General features: G+C 34.9%; 1 protein-coding gene across 4 annotated transcripts in view; it reads left to right on the plus strand.

The window, feature by feature from the left end:
• The window catches only part of LOC105836206, a 151764-nt gene that overhangs the window by 21951 nt on the left and 103726 nt on the right, over positions 1–26087 (plus strand). For 2 of the 4 annotated variants that reach the window (XM_012680085.3, XM_012680087.3), the window contains exon 2: positions 6782–7033. In XM_012680085.3, the coding sequence (XP_012535539.1) occupies positions 6782–7033 (252 nt within the window). Of the gene's footprint in view, positions 1–4994; positions 5378–6781; positions 7034–26087 lie in introns of those variants that run through there. The other 2 variants (XM_036282983.1, XM_028192108.2) reach the window with 2 other exon arrangements.

Below are 26087 nucleotides of genomic sequence, written 5' to 3' on the forward strand. Positions count from 1 at the left end.
TTCGCTGGATTCTTGAATCTCGGTATTATCGGACGACGTCATTCCGCGCGTTTCTTAATCTCCTGACCGCGGTGATTCATGCGATGTGATGAACGCTTTAGAGAGCGGTTAGTAAAACTCATTCGCTGCGAATGAAAGAGGCGAGAGGAGGAGGACACAGTGAGGCGAAGTCGTGCGAGGGTGAGAAAGACAGCTCGACACGGGTTCTGAAGGAATATCATCGGAAAGCGAGACAGATGGGCAGAAATATAGACATGGTAACAAGGAAGGGAAATAGAAAAGGGGGGAGGAGAGAGAGAGAGAGAGAGAGAGAGAGAGAGAGAGAGAGAGAGAGAGAGAGAGAGAGAGAGAGAGAGAGAGAGAGAGAGAGAGAGAGAGAGAGAGAGAGAGAGAGAGAGAGAGAGAGAGCGAAAAAGTGAGGGACAACACGGCGCGGAAGGCTTACGGGATAGCTTCGTATATATGCGATTACATGCGGCAAGGGTATACAATGGCGGAGGGTAAGCGGGAGAGATGGGGAGCATTGCCCTATATCCCGTCCTTTTTTTTTTTCAATCTTGCCGGGTGTGCGACCACTTTTTTCCGCGCGCTGACCGTAAGCGCGTGCGAGTATCTCTTTCCGCTCTGGGGGATGAGGATACCTACTCGATTCATGCGACGAGAAAGGTTAATTACATAATGCCAACGTCATTTCGCGCAATCACGATCGTCTTAAATGTCAGTCGACGTGGAATATTAAATATTTTAATTTTTAGCGATTTTTTGAGCTGAGAAAATAAATGAGTGACGCCTTCTCAAGATAGTGGAGCGCTCTCGTGTATGAATGGCTCCGATTGCAATTTACAGTTGCTTGTCGTGCGATTCTATTTTTCTCTTTCCTTTTTTTCCTCTCATTTCATTCTTCTTATTCGGTCGTGTTTACCCTGCCGATAAAAGTATTTTGACGATCAACATTTATATTTGTACGTAATACGCGAAGATTGTGCGATGTTTTTCTTAACATATTATATTGTATTACCGATGGTATATACGTGTTACATAAAAACTAATGATCTCGCGGCAAATTATTCTGATTGTGTGGATTTGTTTTAATTTCGTGCCGCAGGATCTCACTCATCATCGTTTCTTTGTAAACATTTTCTTCTTTTTCTCACACAATGTGTTTTTATGATGTGTTCTTATGATACGGTAAGAGTGCTCAACATCTTTTGATCAAATGGTCAATGAACAAAACGTTAATTATTTATAATATTTATTTGTTCTCATTCGTATGTCTGCTTAGTTGAATTTCATTAGCTTTGTATTGTTTTGTTGTTTTTTATCTTTTTTCCCCACACGTTTGTTCCGTATATATTTACTCGGTTCAAATAAAGCAAGATGTAAGTAATAAGATATAAACTTCATGAAAGAGGACAAGATGCAGAATAAACATGATATGAGCATAAATTATAGATATTATTTCATTAATTATGAGCGATTTTTAAATATTATGTGATATTTTAAAATCGCTCATAATTCTACCTTTTTTGTATTTAGTTATTTTGGATTCGATCAATATCATAATATTGTTATTCTTATTGATTCATTTCATATACTTTTTTATTACTATACTAATTTTTATTATTGTACAAATAGATTTAAAACATTAAAACATGAGATTCTCTCTTTCTTCGTTCTTTCTCCGTCTCCTTTTTTCCCTTTCTCTCTTTCTTTTCTCCTCTTCTAATTTTTGTTATCTCTCCTTCTCTCTCATTCTTCTCTTCCTTCCCTTCCCTCCTTCAGTTGCTCTAGAGTTCCGAGTGTTTCTGTTACAAGAGGAAAACAGACAACGATCATTATATAAAGCTGCAGAAGTTTCAGGCGTAATATTACAGTATCCCCGACGGAGAAACGGATAATGCATTATTAAGAAAGATAACAATTATTTCTCCGCGTCATATATATGCAGAAAATAAGAACGTTTTAAATGTTTTTTGTTTTTAATGTTCTTTGAAGAAGGGTTTTAATCTCAATGTATAAATATTGATAGTAATATTATATAGCATTAAACAGATATAACTTGCTTACATGGCAGCATTTTATAGTTAGCTACAAGAAAATATATTTTCAATATCTAAGAATTTTTATGGAAAGGAATATCTATTTTAACAGAGAACAATATAACTTTACACAAACTGAAAATTATAATATTTTTAATTTATAATATTTTTAATTTTATTAACAATTATTTCAATTTGATTATATCTGACTTTTTAAAATGTAGCTGAAGCTAGCAGCCAAACGGCCAGTGCCGAACGTCATATAGGCGTTTCCAGGGGGCACCATTCAATCAAACGTTAAAAATTTCCTGGTTATGAGTTTTTAACAAACTTTGAAAAATTTGCATAAGGTTTAGTCATTATAATACATAATCGATCATTTGCGACAAGACTTGTAATTTACCAATTGTTATAAATTTTTTAAACTAATTTTTATCGTTTTTTGCGCCTCACGCCTAAACGCAAAATACGATTTCCACCAAATTTGGTGGAAATTTTGACTGCTAGCTTCAGCTACATTTTTTTAAAGTCGATTTTTGTATTATTAAAATAAAAGTTTTAATAATTAAAAACATTAATGTAAACTGTAATGTATTGTTGTTTATACATGAAGCAATAATTGCGGTAACTAAATTATATTAGTTTTACGTTGGTACTAATTTGTTTTCTGCATATAGCGACAGAAAAGAAACATTTCTTCAAACATTTTGAATTATGCACGCCTTTAAGGAATGAAAAATATACCTCTCTGCTTTGTTTTTTCGCGCTATTAGCGTTGTCCTGTTTCGAAGGGTAAATACCCCAAACTGTAATTGTAGAAACGAAAGACGTGTTCTACTCGTTGTTAACGCAACACGACATAAACGTCCGGTTGCGCTTCAATACGTTGTTCCTCTTATTTTTAAACAATTCGCATCGACATGTGGCAGCATTTTACATAAAATTTATGCTCGACATGCTTAGCCGCTATTTCGCTCCTCCCTACAGCATCGAAAAATAATTAATAGCAAGTGAATTGGCTCAGAAACACGACGCCACATCTGCGCATTGCGACAGATATTTATTTATGTAAAAGTGTTTTTAACGAAAGGAAAGAACGCACGTATGTCATCCTCTGAATAATGCATGACGCACCATTGTGCATTCGTGCGTGGAGAAAAATATTTGGTGACTTCTAATAGGACATCTAATTGGCACGTTCCAATAAATGATAACGGTAACAGTAGGATTGAAAAATCGGTGCGCGTGCGCGTGTGCTTCACGGATATACACGAAAAATTTTTCTCTTAGAATTTACCGCATCATGATAATCATGGCTCAATATAAACATCGAAGAATTTTACTGTAATTTTTATAAATAAAGAAAAAATTATATTATGGGTACAGATTTATAATATAATTAATAATTACAAAGGCTTAATGAATAAATTATTATAATTTTTGTAAATAAATTATAGTAAAATTGAAAATTTTTAATATTTTTTAACTTTAATTCAATGAAACTTTACTAAAATTTCCATAAAATTTTTCAATGTTATGTTGTCTTACGATTACTATGATTTTAAGGATAATTATTAAAAGAAAATTTTCTCCATGTGTATGTATATATGCGTTTGTCTCGCGCCAATGCACTTGTCCATGTAGATAAAAGAGCGTCGTAGATGCAATCGCGATATCAATGGCGGTAAGTTTCGCGTGTTGTGTAGCGCGCGCGCGGTGGCGGAGAGAAACGAGATTAACTACTATAAATACCATCGCCGGCTGATCTCTCTCTCTCTCTCTCTCTCTCTCTCTCTCTCTCTCTCTCTCTCTCTCTCTTTCTCTTTCTCTTTCTCTCTCTCTTTCTCTCTTTCTCTTTCTCTTTCTCTCGGTCGGCGGGCCGCGCGGCCGTCCTTAAGCGGAACTCTTGGCTGCGACTGTACTCTTAAAACATTGGAAATAGTTATGGCAGTGGTGCTCACTCAATGTTGGAATCATCCGGTGCCATTATTGATTCAATTATGTAATGCGAACGTGATTGATAGTGCGACGCGCGACACGCTCGTCGATTTGTGCGCGGTAATAAGCGACTTTACGACAGTTTTGCATCGAAACGCGCGCACTCGCTCGTTTTCATCGAGCTTCGATTGGCCAACCCGCTCACGCCTGAAGACTAAACGTGACCCAATATCGGATTCACTTAGTCGGCAATTAAAGGACTTTGTTATTCGAGACATGCCTTTCGGAATCATCTTTCTCCGTGAAATCGATACATCGCCGGAACCGCGCCACGCTCGCGTTACGCTACAATATAAAACGTTAAAGCAATAAAAAATCGCGCGAGAGAGAGGATTTCTATATTGATTTGGTTAAAAATATGGGGCATTTTCACGTGAATATTGTAGCATCGATCTTTGCACGGCTGTCTCTTTTACATCCAAATCCGATCCATTTGAAATTTCGCCCGGATAAATAAAGCAAAGAGAGTAATGGACAAGTCTCCGCTGCAAAGCAGCAGACGCCCGTACAGTCCGCGCTACAAAGCACCACTGAATCTCCCATCTCATGTTTTCATCTTCACCCTTCATAGATCAGTTTGAGCTGTATCGAGTACATATTCTCAATTACGACAGACCGATCGATCTCACAACCACGAAAAAGCTTGCACCGGTATTGCGTCATATTGACATCTGCAACCGTTCTATCGCGTACTTGACACATAGAAAAATAAAATATTAATGACGAATTATTATCTCATATGAAAGAATATAAAATCTTGTTTAAAGAGTTTGATTTTTATTTTTAATTTTAACAAGATATAATTTTTATTTCAATATTATAACAGTCGTCTAAAGAGTGCAAAGAATATGATGTTTTGATAATAATTTAAAAAATTCTATTTCTTTGGTTTTCAACTATTGTTATTTGTTATCCGATATTTTTTTGTTTTCTCTCGGTTCATGAAAAACTTTATTAAATCAAATATTATTGAATAAAGATGAATATATTATTCTTAATAAAATGTACAAAAAATTTTTGTATGTAAGCAAGACAATCCATTTAAGGTCATAATTTTGATGGTCCAACAATGAAATTATTGATAAATTCTGTATTTAGTTAAATTTTTAAATACTTTAGTGAAACCATTTTTTCCGTGTATGCAAAATTGAAACGGCGCATCTGAAGCCGGCGTTGTACTCTTCACGTACTTTGTTAATTACAGACACACTGACAATCTTGAATCTAAACGAAAAGAAAAGGCAGCGGAACAACATGAAAGATCCAAGCGAGTCATCGTTGAGCATCGAAAGGGCCATTCATCGGAAATTATGTGATGGACTGTACGCGCCGCGTGCACGGTTCGTTTGCTCTTTCGTTTGCGGAATTTTTTTCAGCAGCCGGATAATAAACATTTTTCTCATTGAATAATAAATAGTTTTTCTAGGGCACAACGGGGAAAGAAAACTGCAACGTAAAATCAACGTCACGTATATTGTTCGAATCTTTGTTTATATCTTTATCATTTATTTACTTCTTTCCTCGCGAAATGCGAATTAATCGCATTCCTCTGCCAAGTGCGAGAGTCATTCTTATCGGATGCCTCGCATATGGACAGCACTTCGACAGGCAGTTAATTAATTTTTTATACGCACCATTTATTATATTTTCGGTCACGCTCTATCAATTTTAATTGCACGCATTCCAACACAAAAGACATTCATGTCTTGAGAATATCTTTATTTTTAAAATGTTAAATATTGAAATAAAATTATATAGCGTTAAAGACATAGACATAATTGCTTACTTGAAAAAATTTTGTATGGTTTTATCAAGAAAAATGTATTTTTATTATTTAAAAATAATTTTCATAAGTTGAGAGGAAAAATTATTGAATAAAAAATAGCATTATCTTTAAACCTTTAAGAATTAAAATTGTTTTTAATAATATCAATATCAATACAATCACATAATGTGCTCATATATATATTTTTTTTTGCATCAATGTGAAATAATGATTGTTAAATAGAATATATTAGTTTTAATTTAATGCTAATGTGTCTCTAATACGGTCTTTATGTGGTTCGAGTTGCGGATACCTGCGTCACTTTTAATGCGAAGATTTTCTCTCGTTCCGCGAACATGTCCGGATTTTATCTCACGTTACGTATGTGCGTGCATGAATGCGTGCGAACGTCGCCTTGATGTGCACGTGTTTCGTGTTCCGTGGTACGCTGCAAATACCCTTTGGGGAGCCGTACCCTCGTCTGTCCGCAGTCTCACCCCCCACACCGCCACCGAATCCCTCGTGACGATCCCCCGCGATTTCTGGAGGAAGGAAAATGGTATTTTAAAAATCGACTTGAACGAGCTCTTGTCGGTTCGAAAAAAAAGGAAAGCAAGAAGGAAAATATTTTGTAATCAAATATTTTTTGAAATTTATCTTTTGTTGTCCCGATTTTTCTCATTTTAACGCGCATATCCTGTCTGTTTATTATTCGATTAATATTGTATCGTAATACATTCTAATATTCAAACGCATATTTCTCGTTAAATATTAATATATGTTAATTATAATATATTAATAACACGATACGAGAATAACTATTAAATGGCATGTACCGCGAGCGTGTTATTATAATAGGAGCGACGTTGCGGGAAATTATATAGAGGGAACATATTTTCTTTGTATATGAAACTTATTTTTTCGTTAAATTCAAACGTTGAATTTATTTCTAATGTTGAATTTATTATTATTCTTTCAGTTATTAGGCAGTGCTTGCTTCAGCCACGGCCCTTACACATTTTATAAAGCAGTAAGGATAAGTAATGGTCGCGTCCTTCGTCTCGGCAGTTTCTTCCTCACGAAATTGTGGAGCGATGCCGATCTCGTCAGTATCGGCGAGCTTCAGCTACTGTGGATGGATAGTCGCGGACCGAATCAGCCTCTGGCATCGTTGCGGCTCTATTTCTTACCTGAAAACACGCCGGATGGAAGGAGGGACACGCACGGAGAGGTATGTTTCTTGAAAAATAACTAAACGAGCGGAAAACGAACTCGAGAGAGAAATTTTAACAAAAATTCTGGTCAAATAAAATGCAGACTCACGTTAAGGGTGGACGTCGTTTCATCTCATTGTGAGTTTACTTAATCCTTCTTAATTCTAAAACGACACGGTAGGTAGAACCAAACGTTTCTTTCAAAGGTTGACACTCCTTTAATTTTGAAGGATTGCTAATCTACTTTGTAAATTTAAATATGTTGGAACACTTTTTTTAAATAAAGATCGGCACAAATCTCGGTTAATTGGCAAATAATCTTTAAATAATACCCCCAAAAAGTACATTCTCGTTTTGAGAATATATTAATTTTTGAAATATTAAATATTTAAATGAGTTTAAGAAAAACATAACTTGCTTACATGAAGAATTTTGTATAGTTTTATCAAGGTAAATATATTTTATTATTCAATAATAATTTCCATTGAGTCGAGAGGAAAAAATATTGAATAAGATTGTATAGCAATCTCTTTAAACTCTAAGAGCGTGCTCTTTATACATGATATTATAATATTAAAATACAAACATATTATTTTATATTATTTAAAAAATTTTATTTTAAAAAAATTGAGAAATTTGGTAACTAAAAGACTTCTTAAAACAAAATCTCGAAGAAATTAATTTTTAAATCAAAGATAGAATCCAATCTGGCTTACATCGATTTTAACTTAATTTAAATTTAACATTTTATGAACGTTGTAAAATTTTGATGAACACTTGATAAGAAGTTAAGCAATATAAATAATAATGATAATGATGATTTTAGTGATTTTTTTAATGATCTAATAAAACTTTAAGAAAAATATTTTACTCAGGCGACATTATATTTTATAAAAGAGCGCTCGCAAAATCGTCGATGAATGAGAAACAGATTAATATAACACTGTCAAAACGGGGTTTAAATAAATATTCCATATTTGAATGGGACTTGTTAAAATCACTTCATCGGCGTATATTCATCACTGCGATACGTGTAAACAGCTTCACTGCTATAATTTCTGCTTTACCGACTATCGTTGATAACGAATCTTCGCGTGACACTTTTGGCCTTATCATTTTTCCATCGTCTCGTATTATTTCATCAATGCCGTTTCGATGCATATGACTCTATGGAAATTTTATAGAACGCCGCTCGCCATTTTCATAGTCGAATATATCGACTTCTTTATCCGTTTAGAATACACGCGGGCATATATGCACCCAAATTATTTATCTTGTTCTAATATAAATTCAAATATATTGTTGTGTATCTACCGTGCAATGCACATTGTATCGTCACATGTATCATTAATTCAGTCGCATTATAATGCAATCGAAATGATTACGTAATCGCGCATTGTCGCGCATCATTGTAACTATTTTCGTGTGTGAGATGAAATCGAACGATTACGCGAATCACGAAGGAGGCATTATTCAAATATGCGGAAACACGTTGAGCGCCCCGGGGCGAATAAGTGAGCGGAAAGGCCGGGCAAACGAAACTCGTGAAATATTGGCATGGTCTTAAAGCCACTTCGAAGGCTGAAAGGATACGACCTACGTTCGACTAACCCCTCGCCTCGTCGATGTTAGGGTGGGCTTTTGGGGTCGTCATGCTCTACGCCCTGTTGTTCCATTGAGACATCGTCAATTAAGCGCACCCCTTCGCCTCGTCATTTTCACTGTTTGCAGGGCCGATTATTTCGGAAGGGACAGCCAATGCTCGACTGTAATCAGTATCCGCCCCTCGAAAACTGCCGTCTTTGATCCTTTGCTTCCACTTTTATTTATTAACTATAAACGCGTGTGTTCTTGGCTGTTTATCAAATTTAATTTTTTTCTATTTTTTTCTCCTCGTTTGAATTCCGCGAAATAAAATGTTTTTGTTGCTCCCTTAAGGCGATCGATACGCGTTTAGTGTGCGATGAGGGAACAAATCTATATACAACGGAGAAAAATGTTGTTTCTCTTATTCGTAGCGTGTAGGAGAAAAATAATGCTGACGAGAGAGAGAGAGAGAAAGCCTAGTGAGAAGGGTGCGCGCGGGTTCTTCTTTGATGAGAATATTATTACGGACGTCGATAGCACGAGTATCTCTCCCTTCACCGTCGCGTCGTCGTTGTTTCGAGTTTGCGTGCGAGTTCAGAAACTGTTCGTAATGACCACTTTTTTAAAAAACAACAGGGTAGAATATAATCCACAGAGAGAGAGAGAGAGAGAGAGAGAGAGAGAGAGAGAGAGAGAGAGAGAGAGAGAGGGGGAGGGAGGGACAGCGAACGACTAGAGATAGAACCTGTAATTGTGGCTGTTACTTTTGACCCCTTTGTTCTTCGTAATTGCTCCAGAAAGGAACAGAACATTTTCTCGCCGATAATCATGTCGAACAACGCGATAGAACAGCATTGTCTCGAATCGGCGCCATTGTAGTACTTTCTTTGTCTCATCTTCAAAACGATATCATGATAAATTAGGTATTTTACTTTTTTAACTCTAATATATATACGTTTTATATACAAAAGTGTATGTATACACACACACACACACACACATACACACATATATACACATATCTTGTCCTTTTATTCTCTCTTGTGCGCAAGCGTGATATCCCGAATCGACTATGTCGTATGTAATTGACGTGATTGATGAGCTCGACTGGGATAGGGACTTTACTTCATCTTGACTATCGAAGTAAAATATTTGTCCAACAACTGCTGGTAATCCGGTTTTTCAGTTACTTTGCAATAAAGAGAAGATTTTTTATGAAATTTTTCGATAAGTCGCGTAACAATCAAAAACTATTTTGTTTTTTTTTTACAAAAATATTATATTGTAAATAATGAAATGTTAAAAATTGGAAAGTGCATAATATGAATTATTATTTTAAACAAAATAAATCAATCACGTTAATTAAATATCTCGTGCGCATGTTTAACATAACAATAATTTATATTGATTCGCTATTCTAAATAATATACCACATTGTCTTTTCTGTCACAACATTAATGTATATTTGCAAAAATAAAATTCACTTTTATTGTCACAATTTGTACAAAATTAAAATATATTGTAATTTCTGCAAAATATTTTAATTACCTCGTTTAATTATTTCGTAATAATATTTCTTATATTAATTTAATTATATATTTTTTAAATTTCAATAGTTTGTAATTCGAATAAATTTTGTAACTAATGAATTTGTATACTAATCTCGAACGGAGAGGAATGTTAGTGCAGGTGCAATATTCGCATGATACAGTTGATTATTGGAACGGAACCTGTGTGGTTGCATTAGCCAATAATTATACCTCGTATTATCGCAATCGGCATTTGCGCTGCAATAATACTTTTATATTATTCCATCAGTTTGGCTCTAATTAAAATTTTATCGAGATTGTTTACTCCGCAATTCAAAGTTGATTACATTGCATTCTCTATTTTTACTCCACGATGCTGCCAATCGAAAGTTGGCGCAAACTCAACGAGAATCCGTTTCACGAAACTTGCTATTCGAGTAACCGCTATTAGTTTGCATGAAGTCATGAGAAGTTTCACTATGGTTAACATTTATTTACAACATTACTAATCTGCGAATATATATAAATCGGAACAAATTCAGAAGTATTGAAAGGAGTATTAACCTTCTTCTTCTTCTCCTCTCTCTCTCTCTCTCTCTCTCTCTCTCTCTCTCTCTCTCTCTCTCTCTCTCTCTCTCTCTCTCTCTCTCATACAAATGGATTTTTATTCGTTAATACAATCCTTTAACAATAAATTTGAATGAAAAGTGATTTTACATTAATTATTTTATTGTATTATATTATTGACCTGTCTCGATAGTTTATAGTGCAACACTTAAAACATTTCTATTACAAAGCTGTCTGAAGCTGCAGTTAATCGACTTTAAAATCTAGAATTACGGGATAAGATTTTATTAAATTCTGCAAGAAAGCGAATATTTAATTAAATCGTCCAAAATAAAAGTAAAACATATTATCTCGCTGAATCGCCGTCGTGTTTGTTTCATAAACATTTTGTTGCGATGAAAAATTTCTTCGCTACCAGTTTAGCCAGTTTAGAATGGCGAGACGTTTTTAACTCTGTCTAAAGTAATGCAGAATAAGCTAATTAATTATTCGAGCGTGATTACGTGCAGCAGATACACCTAGTCCGCGTGGAATGCGACAGACTTGTTTACGTGTGTCCAACACCGACACGCGCGCTTGCGCGCGCGTGCACCCGCCTGGCTTTTATCAGATGCAGCAACGATTTTACTTTCCTACCAACGAAAAAAAAGATAGCGCGCGCGCGTCCCGCCTCGTTACTTTGTAATAGTTCAAAGAACACCGCGTGCGCCCACACTCCTCCCGTAATTTTCGTAATTTTAATTAGCCTGCTCGGTACGTGCGCGCGCGGCCGAAAGTATCTACATTTTTATCCGTCGTGCAAAATTTTAATTAAAATTCTCGTTCTTTTGCTCGCCCGATTCGTTCGATAAAGCAATTATGCGTGTCATTATCTCGGCCGTACGTGCAGTAGCAGGCGAACGTGTAGAGGAAGAAAGTTCAATCCCCCGAAGTAAATCCGAGAGATAAGATAATTTTTCGCCCCGAGTTCACTCGCGAAAAAAAGCAAACGCGTTATTTTTTCGGCTCTGTCCCTCTTTCGTTCCCTTCCTTTCTTCATCGATTCGAGTTTACGATGTACCTCTTCATCATGCTATGAACAATGTGTTTATCGCTCTATTGTTTTTTTTTTGGCCCCGCACACATGAGTATGTAAGCGCAAACTCGTCACGTTAGAATAATTCGATGTTCTAAATAAAACTCGTGGAATTCGCGTGCACATGCGGTTGTTCGGTCGCTGGAGGATGGTGGAGAATCCACGATAGGTGAATGTACCCTTAAGCCCGTCACACAATGAAAGATCGTATGATTAAGACCCATTGCTCGGGCGGTCCGTCTTGACAAATGTCGAAAATTTAACAAGGTTCTCCAATCCTTTCACATGATATAAAAAGGAAATCTTGAGAAAACTTAAAGATTAGTTTACGATCATTTATATAGATATTCCTGAATTTTTTCAAATTTTAATCCGTAAAGATTCTTTTAAATAACTTTGTAAAAAAGTAGCATTGAGAGGGTCTTATGAGAAGGAAAGAGAGTTTAAAATAATTTATTTGCCAACATTTTTCCTTATATAAATTGCGATTGTCGTTACGTATTTTCTTTTTCGTTGCAAAATCGCGATATTGAATCTTCCTGTTTAAATTGGAGTTAGCTTTACATGCGAAAAATATATTAAATTTCTTCCTGAAATACATATTTATTGAAATATAATTATTCTATACGCCGTACATTAAATCCACTCGAATGGAATAGCTAGAATTAATAGAATCATCGAATATTTCATAGCGATTCAATTAAATGGTAAAACGTACGTCTATATATGTACGTTATACGGATTAAATTGCAATCCATGAAATTATATTACATTTATATACATTGCTGCTTCTATGATTTCAATCTCGTAAAAATTTCATTTTTAGAGATTTCATTTTATGCGCGCAAAAACAAGCAGAAAAACAAGTTTTTTCACGAGACATGTTATGTTTCCTGCATTACAAATAGCAAAGTAATTACATTAAGGATAAGGCAATCTGAAAATCTACACTAATTGAAGCTAAAAATTAAACTACGAGAGCATACTTATCGTGATTATTTTTTCCATTATCTGTCAATTAAAATCAGATATTCTCATGTATTGCGCGCGCTTTTCTCGCAGTGAAAACACTGGAAATAGAATCCGATATCTAATTTCATATTCCATTGAGATAATTTAGTTTCCCGAATGCAAGGCGGAAAACGTAGGTACGCGGAGGTATTAAATACGATATACGGGGAATAAGTCAACATTATATAACGCTCCTCCTTGCGACATTATCATTAGCAAAGCTCTTCTCATTAACGACAACAATGTCGACGTAGTTACCAGTATTATCATTATTATTGTCGCAACTTTCCTCATTAACGAGAAAATTGAAATACTTCGTTTATGTGCAGCAACGTAATATTATAGAGAAAAAACGGATCTCTCAAAGAACAATTTAATACGTAATAAAACGATTATTCTTTTTTTTTTAAAGAAAGGTTTGAAGTAAAGGAAATGTTAACTATTGACACTTTGATGGGAATCGATAATCGATTGAGCAAAATAAATGATTTCCATGACATACCTATGTAAAGGCAGTTTTCGTACGCGCGTGGAAAAACACAACTATTTGAATTTTTCAGTTGGTTAACTGTAAATTAATTCTAGAATCATACTAAAAAGGGACAGAACTCTTAACTTGACGAGCGCATCTTAATATTAAACAATTTGTCTGGTATATTTAATTAATCGATCAATTCAAGAAGCACGTTGTGTTTGCATCGGGAAAGCACAATAGAGTAGTGCACGTCGATAGAAGGTCAATGAACGCGTAATTTCATCAGTCAGCCGCCGTTGTGTTACAACAAGGCAATTAATATATTCATCGAGTCGATTTGATGAATTAGCAAAGCAACGAGTGGTCGATCGTTGCCGAAGTTCGGATTTGGACGACATGCCGGACATGTCGGCCATCGATTTTCGGCCGCGCCGCATAGCAATGTCTCTCCCATTTTAATAATTTGCATCTCTCTCTCTCTCTTCATATATTAATATTGAAAATATTAATTGCGACTTATAGTTTCCTTTATTACATTGCATCTCGCCAACGAGGATTAAATCGCCGAAGATAATAAAATAAAGCATAGATTCTCGCTTTTCTCTGGCGACTGGTATTTGGCGGGTATTAGGCATTCGAGTGGATTTATGCGAATGCAGTTCGGCGTGTACGCTTTGCTATGATACAGTAGAGCGCGGCGCTCGCAGTAGTATTAGTGCGTTGCCGTTGCAACGTGGTTGGCATGGTTGGCGGAGTGGGCGACCGTGGGCATGGAAACTGGGGAAGGGAAACGAGGACAGGGGGATAGGCCACGGGGGTGTCGAAGAGAACCTATAGAACCGGGGGAGGTGAGGTAGTCCGAGCCACCGTGCTGTACCGGGTAACTCTGTGAGAGAGCGAGGGAGAACGAGGGAGAGGTAGTGTTATTGGTTTTTGTTGCGCATGCCTACTGCTGGCGCCAATCTGGCGAATTATTAGCCAAGTTTAACCGGCCGGAGGTGAGATAGATTATGACAGGAGCTGGCAATTTAATACCTTCCTCCCACTTCGTGCAAACCTCGAATCTGGAATCGGGAAAGAATCATTCGATAAGTTCTCGATACGATGGGAATGGGCAAGAATTCTACTCGTCCCTCCATTCTTTCTACGATATTTCCTTCCTGTACAAGTAGCAATACTTTTATAGAGTCTTAACAGGTTTCGCAATCATTTCACGAGTTTTACGATACATTAATCATTACATTTGAATGTACAAATTGCTTTTTATAACAAATAAATAATTAAATACACTGACAGAAAAGGATGCTTGATTTAAATCAATAATTTTTTGAATAGTACCAATGACATATGGTATTTTATTAAAAAATCAATAATTATTTCAATCAGGTAATATTTTAAATTGTATAAAGTATTACTTGTTTGAAATAATTATTATTAATTTTTTTATAAAATATTATTGGTATTATTGTTATTAGTACTATTCAAATAACCATTTATTTGAATAAAATATCTTTTTCTGTCATATATTAAAAGAATTAAGCTATATGTGATATTTCCTATTTTATTTTCAAGCACCATAATTATTTACGTTTTATCAGTGTTCTTGATAAATTCATTTAATTTACACGTCATTACGAGTCACAAGCTAATGCACTCTGCTAATGCAGAGTCACAAAAGTTTATCTCAAATGTGGTTTTGTGTAATTAGACTATAAAGTAATAATAATTATTATAATACAACAATAATAATAATAATAATAGACACACGTAACACATTCATAAGAAGCAATAAATAATTTTAAATCAAAAGATCCTTAAAATATCTTTGAAAATTAAAAATTTATTTGAGCCTACTGCTACATTGAGATGTAGCAGTGATATCAATGATGATGATGATAATGATACAGAAGAAAGCGTTGCCCCTAACAGTGACATTAGCCTTTAAATTGCTGCAGGTTGCATCCAAACGATTCAGACGAGGAACATCTTGACAATAAATGCGCGTGCATGTGTACATAAGCCAGTGCTGTACGCTCGTGCGTGTACGCATACATATATGATGCGTCTTAACCACTTTCACGGTGTGCATTTGATACCTGCAGCGGTTCTTTAAGGCGCATTCACAAGCATCTCGAGCGTATTTTGCTTACTTACGATCAACGAGATGAGATCCTCGTGGAATTGTCGAGACTTGCTCTACTAACAGTATATCCGCTCGCGTTTGAATATGCAACATGTTTCCCACGAACACTGAAATGTAGATGGAGTAAAAAGCTTTTAATGCTACACAAGAAAAAGAACATATCTTTCTTTTTGAAATGTAAATATTGAAATAAAATTAATATATGTTAAACACAGATATAAATTTTATAAAGAAATTTGGTATAATTTTATCAAGAAAAATATATTCATCTTTACTCAGTAATAATTTTCATGAAAAAATGTCGAATAAAAACTAGCAGTACTCTCAAACTAAGAAGATTAGAATTTGTTAAATACTATTATTATTAAAATAATTATCACATGCATATTTTAATGCTATTTAAGGCTATTAGAATATTGAAATAAAGAGATTTTTTGTTGAAATGTAAGATCAAATGCTATAAAGATTATTCTTATATGTGAGACAATATTATTATGTTAGATATAGAATATATTAGTACTGTTTTTTGTAGTAAAAATTTTTTAATTTTCTATTTTACATCTACACACACACACACACACACACACACACACACATTTTGTGCTTTCTTTTATTCTTTTCTATTCTTAGGGCTAAGGAAAAATTTGTGATTAATTTTGAAATTAATTTACATAATAAATTTGATGCTTTTTTGCCATTTTTAATGACAATGACGAATTTGTTTAACATATGCGAAATTTCTCGTTGGTAAACATTGTTTTTAAATCGTTTGTAACGTGCGTGTTTGATTCATAGGTACGATTAAATGGAGACATGTATTTTGATGCTAGCGATCGGTAATTTTCGCAAGATGGACTAAAGTTTATATATACCGTGTACATTCTCCCGAGCGGGAAGGGTCGGAGGACGTGGCGTTTCCTCGAAACGTAACGTAACTCCATCGAAGTTTGCGCGTAACATTACGCTAATAGCTTTATTACGTTGCCGCACCGCGAGCGACTTGCTTGCCCAAACTGTTTCCATCATTTTCAAGATTGTCTGATCGGCTAATTCCAACGTGATACGATATAACCGTAGAGATACGTCAGCGTATTCCGACATGTATTATAATTCTTCGATCGATCGGCGCGATTTTGCCAACTCGTACGTTGCGCGTAATACTCTTTGCTTATGACATCTCATTAAAATTCACAGCTATAATAATTACAATTAAAAATCGCATTTATATAATTGGTTTTATGTTTACGATTTTTTTTTCAATGGAGACTACGAACCTGTGCAGTTTTGTTTTATGCATTTTCTCGTTTTTGCCTGCAGTTGAAAATTGCAATTACTTTGTTTGCCATTTCTCGACGATAACAAAAATGTGATTTATTGATAAATTGATTTATACATCTATTGACATTTTGCATGTAACAAATTTATTCTTTTACATTTTAGCTTTTAAATTTATTATTGTTTGGATTATTTGATATCGACATAAAAATAAAGTTTAAAATTGCGAAAAAAGATGGGCGATACGTGGTTTAAAAAATGATTTTTACGCACCGAAATGTCACTCTTCACAAATGCACTCATGCAGCTCAATGCGTATCGCACGGGCGTGGTAATAATTATTATACTAATATCATTAGCGCGGTGCTTGTTTAAAATTCGAATTTACAGCTCCCCGTGCGGCCCGGCGATCGATGCAGCATTAAATTACCCCCGGAGTCGGGGCTAAAATTCCGCGCTGAACGAGTCTCGCGGAGTGCTTGGCTCCGTAATAAAGTCCGGCGTTGTAACAAAACATTAAGCTCGCCGTTGCTCGACCAAATTGTTACGCCCAGACTGACAAACGGAAGAGGCGCGTTTCTTCGTGGTTTTTTGACGCTTCTTGATACGCTGTTGACTACGAGTCTTATTGATTGAGGTATTAATCGAAGCGCAATTCGCTTCGATATTAAGATGGAGGAAAAGAGGAAGCAATGAGGGGGGGGGGGCGTAGAAATAGCACGAAAGAAGCAATATAATTTTACATGCTGCCTGTACATTCCGTGTGTATGGCTCACGCAGTCCTTTGACGAGATTGGATAATTCTAATACAGAGTCACGCGCACACTTGCTTGTATAGCTTGTATAGCTTGTATGCTTTGACCAACTCCAACAACTGTACGGATTCTCCCTACAGGAATGTGGCAGGGATTTCTCCTTGCTGCCCTCTTCGTGCCCACTTCTCTCTTCATCTCTCTTCTCCCCCTTCTCTCTCTCTCTCTCTCTCTCTCTCTCTCTCTCTCTCTCTCTCTCTCTCTCTCTCTCTTGCTCGCTCACTCGCTCTTTCTATCCACTTTCTCATCATCCTCAGCTTCTTCTATTTTTATCTTAAATAAATTTGAAAGAAAAACTTTGAGCTTTTCTGAACTCTTTCTAGCTTTGTTCTCTCTATCTATATTTTATATGTATATCTAGCATACATGTATGTATATAGATGCGTATATGTACAGGTATATATACAATTGTACATGTATATACATTTGTAAAAAAATCCAATTTATATTCATTGAATAGAAAATTTTTTAATTAAATCTATTACTTTCATAAAAATCATAACCTTTGTCACTTTAATGAGAGATAAGGATAAAGATAAGATTATCGCCCACCGAAAATATTTCAAAAGTTTTTGTTATCAAAAAAAGCAGTTACATTTTTCTAATTATTTAAGATAATAACACTTAAAAAACGTTATACTATACTCGTTTTATAAATCAATTAGCTATGAATAGGTATTTAAAATATGAATAATTGTCCTCTAATGAAAATGTAATGAGTTTTTTTATGAGAAATATTAATTATTACACCAAAATTCACACAGTACCTGTACAAAACAAATATTATATTTTTTATATCTTTTAGATCTGAAATTGTTTAAGAATGTTATGAAATAACGTAATATCATCGTAAGATCTTTTCCGGACATTTATATGCGGTAAATTAATTTCGTTATTTATCGCTCGCACAGATTACGTACATTCGCGCTCTAATTGTGACAAACGCATAAATACTCGAAATGGTGCGTTTTTTCATCGTTTTTAACCGCGCTACAAAATATATTTGCCGATTCCCTTAATCCTCGACTGGCGGATCGACCGCCGCGCCGCAACATTTTCGCGGTTGCAATTTTTCTCGCGCGGAGATTTTATTTAAAGCTCCGGGTCGCAAGAGAGTACCGGTTATTTTCGTTTCTCCCGGTATTTTTAAAGCCGATGCTCTCTCCTTTACAGCGAACTGATTACTTGTAGCAGCGGGTATGGGCGGAGTGATAACAAATTCCGAAAGTCTATACCAACATCGGTGTCGCCGGTTTACTCTGCGTATTATCGGCGAAGAGAGTTACACGCTCACTATTACATATACACGTATATACACACCACATACCAACTATCCTCGTTTGTGAAGATCGTTACCTTGTGTGCTCGCCGAAGAAACGGCTTTCCTCCGTCTTTATATTTTTTCCCCCTTAAAAGTATTGCTAGTACTGCCGTTACACCTATTATTTCGAAATAACGTCTAATCGATCGAGAGAACCACATCGTGCAATCGTTACAGTTTCTTGCTATCTTATGAATAAATTTTGCCGAGCAAAATTTTATTTTTATCATGTACCTGACGCAGATTTAGCTACTTTTTTCCTTCTTTTAAAGTTGATTGCAATCTCGTGATAAATTGTTTTTTGCTCATTGTTTTTAACGTCACGTTTGAAGCGTATGTACGCGCATGGTGGAATATTCAGTCACCGAACACTATCCGGCGAAATGGAGCAATTGGATCTGTATTATTTTATATCGCAGAGTGTCCCGCCCGGGTGTGGCCTCATTTTCGTATTGAACCATTTGGACGAGCCCGAACACGCAAACGTGTTTCGAGCTTTGCTTTCGATAATCATCTGCCGAATGAAAAGCACGTACGCGCCGTTGCGTATCAGCTTACTGTCCATTTATTTTATACCGATCTTTACTGAAAAATGTTTACTAACAAATGTCTAGAAATTACAAACATAAACCGATTATTTAACAGACAGAACAACGAAAATTTTCAACGGTAAATTGAGTTTGCTGCACTGATTTTATAACATGTGTTTTTCCGTAAATCGGGATTTCTGCGCACATTACTTTCGAAACAGAGATTTTTTATAAATTTGACAATCTTAACATTTCTTAATGTTTTTTATAATGCACGTTTTTATAAGATAAATTAATTATACTCCAATATTTGTAGGTACGCACGTATGTATTCAAAAAATATTTTTTAGCCAAAGATATTAGAATAAATGTTAAGATATCAAATAGATATGTTATATATTATATAATAAATCTTTCTTTGGTATAACTCGTATATTAAATAAATATATAAGTTATATCAAAGAGAAGAATCTTCTAAACTGATATTCGTAATAACACGAAAATTATTATTTCTGTAACTCTTTTATTTGCTCAAGAATAACATTTCCATTTCATTTTTGTTGTTGAGACTGAATTGATGCGCCCTAGAAAGTTTCATTTAATTTTCTAGTCGTGATATATCTATATATCTATATCTATACACACACACACACAAACCATATATATATATATATATATATAACTTTATATCTTTTCCTTTGAATTTCACTTTATTGAAAGATTGCATTTATTTCTCTGGCACAATGTATTATTGAGATAAACTGAATGTCGACGTATATGTACGTCTAAACATTAATTCCGAAATAGAAACGTTTGTCAATTATGAAATAAATTTATAATAATCTATAATATATGATATCTATATCTAATATAATTACTAATATAATATCTATAATATATAATAATATACAATATATAATCTATAATAATCACAAACGCACGCGTTTAAACGAAATTGAAACAAATCACGGAACAAAAAGAAAAGAATTTTCTACAATAGCAATAAATCTATTTTAATGACACAAGTGTTATTATTATTATTATAATTAATAATGAAACATGCTCTATCATTCCATAAGTGAAGATAAAATCACGGTTTACGCCTATGCGGCTTGCCCTGTCGTCCATTAAAAGTCGTCGGCCCTTGTCTCCCTCTGTGAGGAGCACAAAAACCAGAAAACGTAAATGGCATGGCACTCGTTCGAAACCAGTTCACGCTCCGGGGGAAGCTGTGCGTAGCACAGAGCGAAATAGACGATTGTTAACGAATAAGATGCGGGGGAAGGGGAAAGCTTGACATTAACACGTGCAGGGGAAACAATCACATCTCGTTAATGATGCGTTCATAGGGATACCGATAATTATCGAGTGTCTCGAAACGCGGTCTCTTAATCTATTTAAAGAATGGAAAATGTTATAAAGCATTGTATTTTATAACTAATGACAATTCTTGTATTAATAACAAGAAGAAGAAAGTGTAAAGAAAGCAGCAATTTTTTAATTTAAATAATAATAACAACAATAAAAGCTATTGTGCTATTAGAGATGGTAAATAGATAAGTAGAGAGAGAGAGAGAGAGAGAGAGAGAGAGAGAGAGAGAGAGAGAGAGAGAGAACATATAGGTATTAATACAAATAAAAATATTCGCAAATGTGTGAAACAGATTCACGAAATAACGAAAGTTGTAACAAATTAACGATTGACAATGTATGAAACTTTTTGTGGTTGTAAATAATACTTAATTTTTTATACTCTTAGTAATTTTTTATACTTATTTTTTTATTTGCAATTTCTTCATAATTACTTGTATCGTTTGTGTATATTTACGACAAAAATTTGATATTCCGTTAAATTTCTTAAAGTTAAGTCGCCATTCAGCCTTCATTCGATGGGTCTATAGAGCATTTTTTGGTTGTATCACTTGTTTTCTTTGCTTTGACTTGAGAGATCGATACATATATTTACACACATACACACATAGGCGCGCGCGCGTTGGGTATTCAACGAATTGGAATATTATGGCAAGCTTTTCTGCATGCCTCACTCGTACATTTACGAGTAAGTATTTTTAGGTTGAAAATATTCATAAATATTTATGAATTTAAATTTAACGTATATTAATCAGATAAATTGTTATTTAACGTTGTATAATTATATATATATTATTCGAAATACAGTTAAAACATCGTTTTAAGATATGCTTTTTGATTTTTTCCAAATTTCTCGAGCATGAAAAATTAAAATAATTTTATAACATCAGATTTTTCGTTAATAAACTTTCACATATTGTATTAATTTTATGATAAATTTTTAATCAAGTTATAGACTAATTTGAGTTTTATAATATAAGTGCAAAAGGTATTCACGCGAAAAATCATGATTTGCATTGAGCGGCATTCGCGGCTGTTGACTCTTAGTCCATATGACACATCGAGCAGGCAATTCACGTCGGCGTGTGTCACATAATCGCTTTTAAATTTATTGAATTTCTATTTTCGTCGACGTTGGTCTACGCCAATGTGCTCTCCTGGAGTCCGGCGTGCGCGCGCGCGGCCGGAAGACATGAGAACGTGGTATTCCTCCTCGGAGTATCCCTAAGGCCCCATTGACCTACGAATCGTTCATCTTTACACGCGACGCCTTAGATTTCCACCTTTGACAGGTAAATGAAGGGCTGATGAGATTCGTCTTGAAAATTTTCGCGAGCAAACCGGATTACCTTATAGCACTCGTAGCAATTAACGCAATATAATTTCGGTGCAGGAGGGCTACGTTTTGGTTTTCTTTTTGTCCAGCGCTGACTTGACTGTCTTAATGACAATCTTAATCCGCAGGACTAGAGTAATAATTGCTCTTGAAAATGTACAATTGTAACTTTTACAACTGTTATTGCTAAACAAATGCCACCTTTCTGTGTCGTTTTGTTATTTTACTTCCCTCTTTTTTTTTCGCTCTGACGCTGCAAAATTTTCTCGAGTTTTTAGTAAACGAATAATTATGCCAGAGTAATTTCGATTTTGCCATGACTCGAAAGCATTATGAAAATGAGGAAGGTTAATTTAATATAAATGCTAAGTAGTATCGGTGTGCACACTCCACCGTGTTCAACGCGTCGCAATCTGCTACACGTTTGCTCAAAGCGAATGACTCGAAACTCAAAAGGCGGATAGAAGAAATCTCGGAAATACGATCATTTCTTTGAATTGTCAATTTATTCACGATGGATCTTCCTTATATTACGCTACCGCGCTGGATACGTAGAAAAAGAAATTAGTATTAAATTAACAATTATTATTTCATGTATAGGTAAGAAAATAAATAAAATCTTTAAAAAGTTTAATCTTGAATTTCAGAATATTATATTGCAAAATATTATATTTTTATTTCAATACTATAATAGTCATTTAAAGAGCGCACGATATAATATTGTTTTGTCATTTCCTAGCAAATATTTTCTCTTTTCAAATCATAAAATTATTATTAAATAAACATGTAAATTTATTTTCTCTCTTGATGAAATTATCAAATTTTTTCATGTAAGCAAGCTGTCTCTCTGTTTAAGATTGTGAAATTCTTCAAAAAAGATTTTAGATTCTTGCTTGTATATGAGACAATGATTGTTGATTTGATGCTAATTTTTTTCTCTGTGGATGAATTCAACGTACATCTAGAGAATCATGATTAATAATTCTCTTTCTCTTTCTATCTCCTGAAAAAAATGCAAATTAAATCCCACAACACGTTGTAACGCAATCCCGAACGAGAAATCGCTTTATAAAATATGACCTCTCCCATACGAATGCTTGCCACTTACACTATATTACGGTCCAACGTATGTATATAATACAAGCGTGTGTAAACATGTACACCTATATATCCTTATTCGAGTTGGATGGGAGAGAACGACGCGTTTCCATGGTAACTCACCCCTCCTATCAAATTTCTCTCTTTCTCTCTCCATCCTTTACTCTCCCGTTTCTATCTTTTCCTCTCTTCTCTTGCTTGCTCTCCGTTTATTCTCGTCTACCAGTCTCATCTCCTACTCCTCACATCCCTCTCTCTCTCTTTATCTTCTCTCTCTTCGTGCTCACCCTCTCCAGCTTTTCGCTGCGGAAGAAAACTATTCATTGTCAATACTCCAAGCCCGACATTCTCCGACCGTGAAACCAACTTTCTCTTTTTCTGTTTCTTTTCACGGCGACGAATTCCCTGGCTAAAGGCATCCTTCCTCTCGCCTTCTTCTTTCTACCATCGTTCTTTCTTTCCTTTTTCTAACGGCCCTACCCTAAGGTCGATGATCTTTTATCATACTTTGAAGAGAATTATTGGGGAGAGCAGAGGAGAGGGAGGAATAGGAGAGGGAGACCTCGAATACGAGATCTTCTCGTGATTACGCACTACGAGCATTGAGCGAGATAAACTCACTCTCCTGGATTGATTTACCTCCAAGTAATTACGAGAACACGATTACGGCTACGTAATTGTAAACGATCTGGGGCTCTATTCTTGAATTCATTCACAAGAAAACGTATGCGCAAATACCCGCTCTAACAGAAAAGTTGCAAGTTTATTGGTTAATAGCCATACGATAGCCAATAAATTTCCAACTTTTCTGTAAGATCAGAATTTGCGAATACGTTTCTCTTGCAAATGAATTCAAGAATCGAGCCCCTGGCGCGTTGCATGCGTGCATTATCCCATCATGATTTTCCGCTATGCAATCATTCATAAATTGACACCGAGAAATTTATTAGATTGGTGGAATATCCCGGTAGGGGCAGTAAGTATGAGAAAATACCTAATCTACAAAAAAGGAAGGAATCAGAAAGAATGACAGAGAAAGAGACAGAGAGAGAGAGAGAGAGAGAGAGAGAGAGAGAGAGAATATGACAGTTATGGTTTCGAATTTCACGTATCCACGTAATTCATATTAATTGGTATTCAGAAGGGTCAGCCATTGGTGTATCTTTCAAAAACAGCCTGGATCTGTCCGCCCGTCGACAGCTTCTAAACCTGACCCTCGACATCCCTCTCGGGAGTTGGGAGTACAATCAGCGGCTTCCCCCCTTCCACTTTAGTCAATGCGGAAATCTTTCGCTTCGCGACTGATTTCGATAGCTGACTTCGAGAACCGACTTGCATTGAGAATCGCATTGAAAAACCGGAGTAATAATTATACGCGTTCACTTGGACCGTGTCCATGAGATGCATATTTCGAGAATCACCTTTATTAAAGCCGCAGAAGATGGAGGGAGATAGAAGCGAATCTTTCGCGCGCTACGAGGGTCGCATTCAGTCATCGTTCAGCTTAATAACTGGCGTTGACAGAATTGCGAGTCATTCCGCTTTTAGGACTTTAAATATGTAGATAATTGTATTATTTTTAACTTGTTAAATAAATTTGCATACACGACATTTCCTCATGCAATACATTGTATTTAATATTCACATCTTTGAGAGAAACCCCGGAATATTTTATTGCATATGTGGGTTTATCAAACGTTTTTATTTGGTCGTATATGATCCAAATATTTAAATATTGAAATCAAATTGTAATATTTAAATATGCTAATTGACGAATAATAAATCAACATATATTCAATAACCGAATGCTTTAAATATTTCGAACGTTCGGATATTACTTCAATTTGATTGTAAAATGATTCTCAATGTTCTGAAACTAAATGCTATTTGCCAAATTAAATGAAGGCTGCGTTACGATTAGCGCTACACAATGTTTATCAAATACACTCGTATGTTCAAACTTTGAAACATACGAGTCTGTTTAAACTCCTACAAGTGAATCGACCGCGAGGATGAATTTGCGTGTCACGGTTATGATCTCGCGCATTTATGCGGATAAACGGCAGAGTCATTCAATCTTGAGATTAAAACAGTACAATTATGAAGATTGAATGTGATTCGACGTGCGATTTTCTTTGTCGAGGTTTACACAGTCGAGAAACAATTCAGTCAGTACATTTTGATTCCTCGGAACATCATTTGCTATTTTAAAGTATCTGTAAAAGCTCGAAGAATTGCTCCCATGAGACTCTAACACGAGAGTATCCAAATTATTAAGTATGTATGTGTCACATCTCACACAAAGTATTACTAAAGGTATATAAATTTTTTAATTTTTTAGATTGTTCTATTATTATTTTTGATTTAGAAATTACTTATTTACAAATTTGACGAGAAAATAGCATTACGAATTAAATCTTCTTATATATGTTAATAAAACTCTAATAAATATTCATACAAAAGTTTATTTAAATCCATTCATTTAAAAGTTATCTCTCTAAAACCGCAGCAAAATATAGTTATTTTTTATGTGTAAGCCAATATAAGTCAAATTATTGGTTGTTTTGTTATTTGCAATTAGTTTCAGAATATTCAAAGTTCGAATATTCACGATTAAAACTTTTTGTTATCGATTATGAAAAAACAGAATAAGAAAATTAATAAATTTTTACAGATTTATTAATATATACTATAAACACCCTGCAGACACTCAATATTATTAATCTGGGAACTGTGTTGGTTTTTTTTTTCCCCCGAATGTCTGAATGAGAGGAATAATGTAAAATATTATTTTACAATATTATTGATCATCTAAAGACTAGAAGTCTGCAGTTTTCAAATTTTGATAACTTTCTGCTGATAATTAAAACATCCTAAGGCGAAAAAAAGAACGTTATTTGGGTAACTTATAATTAGCCACGGAGGCGACGATCGATAATAA

This window comes from Monomorium pharaonis, chromosome 1 (genome assembly GCF_013373865.1).
Source record: "Monomorium pharaonis isolate MP-MQ-018 chromosome 1, ASM1337386v2, whole genome shotgun sequence".
NCBI classification, from domain to species: domain Eukaryota; kingdom Metazoa; phylum Arthropoda; class Insecta; order Hymenoptera; family Formicidae; genus Monomorium; species Monomorium pharaonis.